Source organism: Aristolochia californica, unplaced genomic scaffold (genome assembly GCF_029961685.1).
Source record: "Aristolochia californica isolate CCGP_79_NKW_82.1479 unplaced genomic scaffold, dmAriCali1.0.hap1 SCAF_12, whole genome shotgun sequence".
NCBI lineage: Eukaryota > Viridiplantae > Streptophyta > Magnoliopsida > Piperales > Aristolochiaceae > Aristolochia > Aristolochia californica.
The window spans coordinates 18284993-18296792 of NW_027181793.1; the positions used below are offsets into that span (position 1 = coordinate 18284993).

The 11800-nt window shown below is 35.9% G+C and overlaps 1 protein-coding gene across 1 annotated transcript; it reads right to left on the reverse strand.

Annotated features, from left to right (window-relative positions):
- Positions 1-4235: 4235 nt before the first annotated feature.
- On the reverse strand, positions 4236-5534 carry LOC137946634 (EP1-like glycoprotein 2). Its single transcript, XM_068792961.1, has one exon. It carries the CDS (start codon positions 5532-5534, stop codon positions 4236-4238), a length of 1299 nt encoding a protein of 432 aa, XP_068649062.1.
- Positions 5535-11800: the final 6266 nt, after the last annotated feature.

An 11800-nucleotide genomic window follows, 5' to 3' on the forward strand; every position in this document is an offset into this window, starting at 1 on the left:
ACATCACCCACTATGCTCAATTTGATGAGAACAACTTTCTTTTTATTCAATCATCTCATGTTCAACTCCCTTCCTCTGTCTATTTTTCCAAATTTTTGGGACCCAGTCTTATCCAAACAAAAACCCTCTTTCCTCCTCACAGCATTTTCCGCACATTACTCAATTCGGATTTAATCCATGTTCTATTTGTACTGATTCGGTCGATGAGTCCATGCAGGCCACTGTTTCTTTTGTAGGTCCCTCCTCGTCGTACCAGACTTCCAGCTAGAACCTATCGAGACACAAATCACTCCTCTTGCTCCTAGTCTAGCCTCTACACCACTGTTGGGTTCTCACCCTATGCTTACACGACGTAAAACTGGTATTTTCAAACCACACCATCCGACCAACCTCGGTATCGTGGGCTCCTCTAGACTTCTCTCCGCTCTCCTTGTCTCTACTGCGCCTAAAGGATTCAAATCTGCCGCTAAGAATCTTGCTTGACTTACTGCCATGGATGAAGAATTTCAAGCTCAACAAAATAATCAGACCTGGGTTTTAGTCCATCAACTTGCCAGCACCAATATTGTGGGCTCCAAATGGGTGTTTCAAACCAAATATGTGCCTAATGGATCTATTGAGCATCTCAAAGCACTCTTCGTTGCCAAGAGCTATAGTCAGGTCCCTGGTTTTGACTACACTAACACCTTTAGGCCTGTGGTAAAAGCTACTACTGTCTGAGTTCTGCTCTCTATTGATGTGACCAACAAATGACCTATTCACCAACTTGATGTCAAGAATATGTTCCTCAATGGTACTCTCATTGAAAATATTTATATGGAACAACCTCCTGGGTACATTGACCCTCGTTTTCCTCTTCACGTTTGTCAGTTGTAGAAAGCTCTTTATAGTCTCAAGCAAGCTTCTCGTGCATGGTTCCAACACTTTAGTTCCTTTATCACTCAACTTGGATTCTCTTGCAGTCGTGCTGCCACGTCTCTGTTTGTCTTTCATAACCACTCAAACACTATATACCTGCTCATTTATGTTGATGACATCATTATTACAGGCAACAACTCAACTCTTATAACCAGGTTCACTCGTGAGCTAAATTTTGAATTTGCCACTAAAGATTTGGGTCCGCTCAATTACTTTCTTGGCCTTGAAGCTTCGCCAACTATAGATGGATTATTTATCTGTTAGCTCAAATATGCATGAGATATTCTTACTCGAGCTCAACTACATGATAGCAAACCGGTTCCTCCGCCTATGGCCATTTCACGGTATCGGTCCGCTGATGGCTCTCCATTTTTGGATCTCACTCTTTACAAGTCTCTAGTTGGCACCCTTTAATGCTTGACCATCACTCCCCCTGACATAGCCCATGCGGTCAACTCTATTAGCCAATTCCTACATGCTCCTACTAAGAACATTTTCTTGTTGTGAAGAGTATTCTTCACTATGTCAATTGCACCATTCAATTTGGCCTTACATTTCACCCATCTGCTACTCCTGGTGCTCTAGTTGCTTAGTCTGATGCTGACTGGACTGGCTGTCCTGATACTCGTCACTCCACTTCTGGTTACTCCATTTATCTTAGAGACAATTTGATTTCTTGGAGTTCTAAAAAGCAACTTACGATATCACTTTCAACCTGTGAATATGAGTATCGTGCTCTTGCGCACACTGCAGTTGAACATATTTGGCTTACGAACCTCCTTTGCAATCTACATGTTTCTATTCCACAACCACATCTTCTCTTATGTGACAACTAAAGTGTAATCTTCCTTAGCTCCAATCCAGTTTCTCACAAACGCGCCAAACATGTTGAGTTAGATTATCATTTCCTTCAAGATCTTGTTGTTGCTGACAAACTTCACACGCAGTATGTGCCATCTCACCTGCATGTTGCAAATATTTTCACCAAAAGTATTACACGCCCTTTCTTTAAATTTTTTCACTCCAAACTTCATGTTTGTTCCAATCTAACGCTCAACTTGTGGGTGTGTGTGTGAATGATATGACACCATAATGGAAGCCTACATAACAAGACGGATCACTGGGCCAGAAATAACATTCTTCTATTATCATTTTTTGTATAAATGCCCTTGTACTCTTAAGATATAGTCGTGGTTAATAAGAGTTTTACCAAAATACCAATTTAAAAAAACTTATTTATAAAAATAACGATGATTCCAACTTATTTGCAAAACTACCGAACTTTGACCAGTCCACTGTACATGTGGACAGGCGACACGTAAGCTTTGACCACTTACGTGTCGACACCTCATCAGTGCAGTATGGTAGTTGAACACATGGGCTACCACGTCATTATTTTACACACGTGTTATTTGACATGTCATTATGAATTTCTGTCATTGCCCCGTCATCTCTTGCCCCATCAGCTCACTCCACGTATGCCATTCGTTTTATTTTTTTCGTTCCAATGTTTCTTCCTCGGTCTTTCTCCTCTCCTCTCCTCTCACCCTCGCTCCTGCTGCCGCCTCTCCCTTGCTGTTGCCGCTCGGCCACGACCGCTCCCCTGCTGCCGCCTCTCGGCCTCGACTGCTCCCTTGCTATCGTTGCCAGGCCACGACCGCTCCCCTACTGCCGCCGCTCGGCTTCAACCACTCCTATGCTGCCGCCGCTCGGCCTCGCCCTCGACGCCCCCCTCTCAACCGCTCTCTCTTAGTCTCAACCTCATCTCTCGTTCTTCTTCTCCGTTCCCTGTGTTCATCCTCTCGCTGTCCCCCTCTCGCCGCCCCTTTTCTCAAAACCGAAGTTCTACACACCCTCCAAACCCGAATTTGAATTTCAGAAGCCGATTTAGGAGGGTGATTTTTAAGAGTTTTTGTTAATTGAATCTAATTATTGTATTTAATTATAATATTGATTTGAATTTAGGTGTTTAATTACTCTATTGATTTTTTTGTGATTTACTATTTAATTTCTGATTTTATGTTAATGAAATTTCTGCCAAATTAAAATTATTGTAAAGTTTTGTAAGATTTTTAATTAAATAATATATTTTTTAATAATTTATTATTTTTTAAATAAGGTGATAAAAAGTATACAAATAAATTATATTTTTAAACACTAAAAAAACTTTTTGGTATATTTTTTAATTTATAAATATTTTAAATGGATAATATATGGGTTAGACTTAAGAGTAAAGTTTTTTTAATTTATAAATATTTTAAATGGATAATATATGGGTAAGACTTAAGAGTAAAATTTTTTTATTTATAAATATTTTAAATGGATAATATAAGGGTAAGACTTAAACGTAAATTTTTTTCTATTTATAAATATTTTAAATCCATAGTAAATGGATAAGAGTTAGATTATTTCTATTTATAAATATTTTAAATTTCTAAATATTATTATTTTGTAAATAAGGTGATAAAAAGTATACAAATAAATTGTATTTTTACACTCTAAAATAAATTTTTTATATATATTTTAAAAATTTTAAAAATTTTAAATCCATAATATATGGGTAAGAGTTAAGAGTAAGATTTTTTAAATTTATAAATATTTTAAATCCATAATAAATGGGTAAGGGTTAGATTTTTTTCTATTTATAAATATTTAAAATTTGTAAATATTAATATTTTTAAATAAGGTGATAAAAAGTATACAAATAAATTTTATTTTTAAACTCAAAAATAAATTTTTTTTATTTTTTAATTTATAAATATTTTAAATCTAATTAATTTACTTATTTTATTTTATTTTTTAAAATATGAAGAAATAAAAAGTGTAACGAATTTTTTTGAATTAATAAATATTTTAATTGATATTAAATGGTGTTAAATAAGTAAGAGTTAATTTTTTAATTATTTATTAATTTTTTTAATAAATTTTTATTTTAGATATAAGGTAATAAAAAGGGTATTTAATTTTTTAAAAATTTATTCAAAATTTTATCATGTAATGATGTGGCACAATACGTGTCAACTATACTGACGTGGCAGACGATGTGTTAATCTACAGTATCGTACTGATGACGTAACGATACATAAGCAGTCAAAGCTTACGTGTCGCCTTTGACTATCCACATGTATAGTGGACCGTTCAAAGTTTGGTATTTTTGTAAATAAGTTGGAATCATCGTTGTTTTCATAAATAAGTTTTTTTAAATGGGTATTTGGTAAAATTCCCTAAAAACTAACAACATGTATTGAAGAGTCTTATTCCCTCAGGCAGTGTTATTTCTTATCTTGACAACAAGGGAAGGTCGTACTCCTGCAACCCTACTTGGCGATCTTGACATATACAGTGTGAGAAGGATCATTGTCTCTGCTGAGAGTGCCAAGCACATGAAGCATCAAGCACTTGGACGACTCTTGCTTGTACGTGAAACCTAGACATTTGCAATCCTTACTGCACTTATCTCTGCACTCTGCGACCTTCATTGTCCCTTCCCCATCGTTATAAGCACTGAGAAAGTGTTCCACTCCCTCGATCTTATAGTAGTCGACTCTTCCACCACAGGAACCAAGCTTCGGCGGTTGGCAATTTCTGCTCCATCCAAGCAGCCCGTCAGGCTGCGGGCATGCGACACACATCTCGTTCTCACAAACTCCGAAGGAACCACACATGCCCGGTAAACGGCAGCTATCAAAGCGCTCGGTTTTCGCGAAGAAGGTGAAAGTTACCGCCCATGATGAATACTCTACCTTGTCGTAGTAAGTATAGGTCCTCAGGTTTCCGTCGGGATCGATTCTCATGAAGGATAATGTGGCGTTGAAGTATGGCCTCGCCAGTAAGTAACCGCCGGCGGGCGGACCACCTTGCGGCGTACTTAATTTGAGTTCGTAGGCATACGCTGCAGGCGTCTCAGGTGTGCAGGTTAATGTAGCCGAAGCGAGGGGGGATCCTGTCGAGCTAAAGCTATCGCCGGAGTAAGAAAGTGTCTGATTCCCCACTTTGAGGTACAAGATGAGGCCACTGTGCTGCAGCACTAAACTATAAGGCCCCTCGGATCCATCGAAACCAGATACACGGCTAATGAGCTTGGCAGGTCCTCCGACTTTGAGGGATTGGCCGACCAAGAGGGTGTCTGTCGGATGTTCAAAGCTCTGCCAGATAAACTTCCCTTTCTTACCATAAAGAACCAAGTTGCCGTCATGAAGTAGCTTCAGCCCCACCACACCCTTGTTGGCCGTGCCGGTGGACCAAACTACGCGACCGTCGGGATTCGCCAGCACCAGATTTCCGTCCCGGCCGAAGGTGAGAGTGGCATTCTCCCCGACGGGTACGTTCCGGTTAGCCTCCCAAACGAAACGTAAGAGAGAAAAATCAGAGTCTTCGTTGCCCATGAGCATGGCTAAGTGGAAGGCATCTGGGTTGCTGCTGTAGAAGCATAATTGGAATAGATAATTGCCGACGGGAAGAAGACGATAGCTGGCAGCGTATTCCGGGAAGTATTCTCCAAATTCACCTTCATTGACATACTTGAATGTTTCGGAGTCGGGGACAGTGGCTCGGGAAACAGTGGAGAGGAAAGAGATAAAAACAACAAAACAGAAGATAAGGCCAATGATCGTCATTTTTAATCTCTCTTTGATTTGTGAGCTGACGGAAGGTGAGGGTAGTTTATATAGATTTCTCTTTCCAACCTAACAAGTTCCGCCGTTGTGGTCTGTGTTTTCTAAGAATTCAAATCCCGGCAGCTCTCTGCCGCTTGGATAAGAACCCAGCAAGTAGCACTCTAGCAGTATTCTAGCTTCGTTGATGGTTTGGATTATAAGCCAAGTGCGGAGGAGCAGCTGAAACCATTAAATTTCAAGGGGCTCCAAGACATTCAAGGGAAAAAAGCTTCATCTAGGTGCAGTCAAACACGCAAGATCTTCCTTTAGTGGAAGACAGGGGAGGAAGATCTTGTCATGAGCACTGATGGTAGGGATGTGGAAGAAGTCTACAAGTACCCCCTTCGCCTTCTTTTTCCATTTCCTGTTGGCAGAGAATGAAGGGGCAGGTGTAAGTTAGAATATTCTTCCCCAATTTAGCTTTTTTGTTCTCAAGTTCTTAAAATAATATTATACGATATGATGATGGGTCAATGGGTGGTAAAATCCAATTGAACTAGGATTAGTAGAACCTACCACTACAAGAAAATTAATTTTTGTGGGAAAAATACATTTTATGTCCCAAAAATATAAACTATTGTTGGTGAAAAATATTTTATGAAAATATAATTTTTATAAAAAATTAATATCACCAACAAAAACTTTGATCGTTGAAATAAGGAAAGGAGACATTTCTACTAGAAACTATTTTTTCCTAGTAAATATTTTCCTTTTGCTACTCGGAAACAAATATGTCCTGTAGAAAAGTAACTTTTGACGAAGATACATTTCTCGCCATACAAGATAGGATAATTAACGATATAATGTGAATTTACTACTTAATATTTTTATTTATATAAAAAATTATAACTATTCAGAAGCAAAATATAAATTTTGCTAGCAATAGTTAATTTTAAGGGTGAAAGGTTTTTTGCTAAGAAATTCTTTATGTTTTTATTTTTTGAATTTTATCTTACAAATATGCATTAGTAAAATAATATGTATTTGTGAAAACATGTTTGAATGCAAAATATGTCATAAAACTTCAAGTTTGCGTTGTACCTCAAGTTTTGGAAGGAGTGATTTGCTCTCTTAAATAGACTGAGTTTCTGACATTTCTCAGTGATTCCTAAAACTCTAGTATTCAAATTTTCTTTATCTTCTAAGGGTGCTTCTTCAAGAATTCTTGACTTTCTATGAAGCTTGAGGTATTTGAGAAACTCGTATCAAATAAATGCTTTAAACCTTAAAATTAATTTTTCTTAAAGGAAAAATATTTGAAATACTAGATTTGCAATTGTTAGCTCAATTAAGTTTTGTTACCATCAAAATCAAGAAGGGAGTCAACACCTTGTTTTCTATAACAATAGATTCTTGATTTATGTGAGGTTTCCATGCAACGACCAACACTTCTTGACCAGATGGTTATTAAATCCACAATAACAACAAATCTGAGGAATAGATGAGTCTTTAGTGGCATCTTCAAAATTCTGGCCTCTACCTTTGCCTCTTGACATTATTTTTGCATCAGCCTCTCCTTGAAGTGAATTGTTCTCTACCTAGAGAAATCATAGTAGAAGACTACAACATTTGTCTTTGGTTGTTGTGACTTGCTTGGAATACAAAGCATGGTAGCACATATATCATGAAAGGTGAACTTTATAGTGGAACTTAGATTTTTTGTTTTGGCAACATCAATATATGGCTAAAGGTTGGCTAGACAAATAACTCCAATTAATTCTTCCCTTGCCTTTCTTGAATAACAATGTCTGTGGAATATCGCTGAGCTAACTTCCACTCTTGAAAAAAGCCTTTGAACTGAGCAAAATACTCATTTAAGTTATCTAAATGCTTGGTGTTATACATGATCTAGATACACGATAAAATCTTTGAAGATGTCAGTGCTAGAATAAAGTATGGAACATGTATCCCATATGATGTTAGTGGTTTCAAGATGAACCACATTGTTTGCCATGTATTCTTCCATATTATCGACAAACCAATTAATCATTAAAGTGTCTTCTATGAGTCACTTTTTGTAGCTAATATCTTCTTCATTAATTGAAGGAGGTGACTGACATGGTTAAGTGATCATCCAAGTCACGTGTGATGAGAAATCTCATGATAGATTGAGACCAACACAAATAATTGGAGACACCTTTTAAAGGAATACTAGTAATTTTCAAATAATCATGTTTGCAAAATCATAGGAATAATGGGAACTCTCAGCCATGATCGAAACTTAACCTTGAGGAGTTCAATTGACAACAAGGAAACAAGTTTATGTAGGCACAATTGCAAGTAGGAGAATGAGGTCTATGCTGAATTCAATGGGTGGAATTACCAAACCCTAAAATAGGGTTTTAGCCCAAAAAATAAAAACGGAATCTCTCAACTAGGAGGAGATTTGAATTGTCCTCCAAGAGTAGTTCTTTGAAAATTGAATGGCTTTCCAAAGAGACCCAAAATGCTGATTTTAGCATAAGTTAGAGAAGAAGACGAAAAAGTGTTTTTTTTTTTAGTATGAAGATACCTCACATGAATGGAGAAAGAAAACAACCATATACATTGCTCAAATCAATGAATAAATTTATAGATAGTAGATAAATTTTTTGAAAACAATAAAAAAACTTCTAGTTTGGTAGGGAATCTTACGAATAGGCCTTCAAACTTGTTGGAGAGAAATAATTGAGCATTTATTGGAAGACCATAAATTTAAAAAAGGTTTGTAGATTTGAAATTCCAAATTTACCATTTTAGAGAGAAAAGGATAAATTTTCCCATCTCTCATCTTCTCTCAAATCTCTTGGGATTCCTTCCTAAATCAAGCTCCATTGTACTTTACTCTATGCTCAAAGGATTGGAAGTTTGGATATCTCTGGGAGAATGTTATCTCTCCTATCAGGAGTAAGGTTTTCTTTTACTTTGTTTATTTTTACTTTCTCACCTTAGAGGTATTCTATAACCTCAATGTAGATGGGAAGAGCATAATCTAGTTGTACAAAGTCTTTTGGGAGAGATTTATCTTGTGTAATTGGGCATCACACTTGGCTTAAAGAGAACTCGATTCTTTTTTGCATGTATTTCAGCTAATAGAGCTTATTAATAAAATTTTCTCGAACAAGGGTTCAAGGGGGGTGATTACCATTAGGGGAACATCGAAAACCAAAAATCATTATCTCCTTGTGTTATGTGCTTATGTCGTATATTTCATACATTAATTTTACACTTAAGTAATTCTATATTCTCAATTGTCCCCCTCTTGAGAAGCCACATGGGCCAACAAGAACACGGTTTACTAAAACTTTTCTTGGTTGAAGAAGAAATTTCTCAAACACTTGTGTAGGCTGATTTGAAAAATTCTGCATATATGGCTTGTATGGCTGAGATCACCTTCTGAACTTTGCATGAAAATTTTGAACAACTTTAGAACTTAAAACCTAGAATCCCTATTCTGATACCATATTAGATTCTAGAGCTTAATCCATTGTAGAGGCTAGCGATAAGAAGATAAGAGAGAAGGAGAATTAAAAAGAAGTGAGAAGAAGAGAGAAAGAGAGAATGAGTGTGGAAGAGGAGAGAGGGAACAAGATAAAACTCAAAGGCTTGAGAGAGAGAGAACTTCCCCCCTTTAGTTTTAGCTTCTACGATTTAATTTTAATTTGTACTTGAATTGTTCTTAGTGTCCATGTTTGTTCATGACTGGAGATAGGGAGAGAGGGAGAGGAAGAAAGATTCAAATAGAGAGATCAATAATGAGAGAAGGGAGACAAGGAGAGGCACAAATTAACCAATTATCCAAATATATATACGAGTAATTCAGTAATTGTATGTGAGTGCTTGTATATTTGACATAAAATGTGATTTCAAGGTCCCTTTGTTAAGAATTTTGTTTTACATTGTAATGATTGTATTGGCTTAAGGGGGAAGTATGTGGAGCTTATAATAAACTAGGAATGCCAAGAATATGAAGAGAAAGTCAAAAGATTTTGGCAAATTTTCAAGAATTTCCTTTGAAAAGTATAGATTTGGAAGAATGTGTGCCATAATAGGTGTTAAAAGCTGTGATTATAAGTTTCCTAGACAACAATAATTTCTCAATGAATGCTTTACAATAAGTTTGGGAGCCTATGTATAAGTTTCCTAGACAAAATAGCCATTATTAGACCATTTACAAAAAAAACTATGCAAATGGTTGATCGATCGATGAAAAATATGATTGATCAAACGAGCTCCAATAGATATATTTTACCCTTATGGTTGATCATGCTTGATAAGTTGATCGATCAGGGTCATAGGTTGATGAATCAACCTTTATACATTGGCCTAGTAGGATTTTGGTTGATCAATCATGCCTGAATAGGTTGATAGATCATACTTTATAGCTTCTACCTATAAAATCTATATGATCGATCACATCCAAAGGGGTTGATTGATCACGTTTTATAAACCTACTTATTTGCACACTGGTTGATGGATCATGCCAACAAGGGTTAAAGGATTAAGATTTACGTAGATGGCTGCTACCAAGGTATGATCAATCATGCCTTATAAAGGTTGATCGATCATGTTGTTTTTCAGTGTATTCTATTAAGTTCACAACATGATTTAGGCTATTGCTAATGGATTTTCTAAAACATCTATATCCTTTTAAAAAAAACATGGTTTTAGAAAACAAATTCATGTCCTAATGTTCCAGTGCATATTTGTGTTTGAAAATTAGAACTTGGCTAGCTATCCACTTACATAGCTAGAATTTTTGAGATTTTTCTAATATGCCTAAACTCTAGGTCTTCAATTCTTCATTTTTCTCCAAGGTGTCTTTTCAATGTAACTTTACTCTTCATTTTGGCTTTGAGGTCTTTATGTTGAATTTTTTGATTCTTCCTGATAAACCTTATAGATGTATCACTTAAATATAAAGCATTTCAAATGTTATAACTTGCAAATTTACCAACTTACTTAGCTTAAGTTTTATTATCATAAAATCCAGGCATGAGTCAACCTAGGTCTATACATTTTTTATAGGTTTATTTGTGTATGATTATGTATTTTTTATAATTTGATGGTTTTGTAAATTTTAACTTATTTTTATTATTATTCCATTTATTTACCCAAATGGACATTCTATCATTCGATAAATAGGTAAATAAATGGTATATTAAACAACTTATTGTATACCAGTACTGCGATTTACCACTACACGATGTATAATTGAAATTATGAACGAAATAGCTTGTTTCGTGCCATTTATACCATTTACATCCCTACTGATAACAACAAAAAGGAGGAAAAGTATTAAGGTGAACAACATTAATTCACATGGAAAAATTTTGATTTGGGGGTAGTCTGGTGATTTATGAAAATTTAGAGTAAATTTTCTAAATGCTTATTTCCGAAATTTTTAACACGAATCATAAAGTTCATTGATTTAAACTAAAATTTTGTCATCATAAAGAAAAGGAAGAGATTGTGATGTGTAGGGCCTCTAAGTCTTATGATAACTAAAGATAGCTTGCAATCAAACTATGATTTGTGACAAATGTTTGGCAAAGAAAAAGGAAAATCCTCAAAGCCAATTCAAGTATTTAAAACTTTAAATTGAAGAAGAGTAAACAAAACAAGGCATAATAGGTAGGTAGTGTGGTCAATAAAAGGTATCAATTAGAGCGTGCTATGAGAGTTAATCTTGATGAACTTCCTTGACACATTAGAATCCAAATTCTTAAGGCTTACAAGAATTAAGAGTCCAAAGCAATGAAAGAAAAGAAGGCACGAAGATTCCAAGGCTCTTTATGCCTTTCCTGCTTTGGTTTCAATCGTGTAAGAATAGTTGCAGGTGGTTAGAAGCAAAAGGAATTTGAAGCTGGTCAAGTTAATTAAAGGGATCAAAGAGAAACCCAAGTAAGGAAAGTATGTTTTGTCCAATTCCTTTTCTAGAGGCAATCTCAATTCCTCCCCTTTCTCTGACCAGGTGACCCTGTTTAGAGCCCTCCCCACCCTAACTATATTTCACAAAAGTGAAGACTTTAAAAGTCGTTTTATCTTTCTAAAACTTCAAAAGGGGAGGAATCCTTTTTTGTACAGTCAAAATTAATAGATTATATTGACGGGGAATCATGTTTTGCTACCTTCAATTCGGTTTCTTTCATCCTTTTACGCGTTTCCATTGTCGCTTCCGCCGGTCCGCGTCCTCTCTCGTATAAATGTTCCCTGTGGGTCTTAACTCCCAGCGAACGAAACAAGAA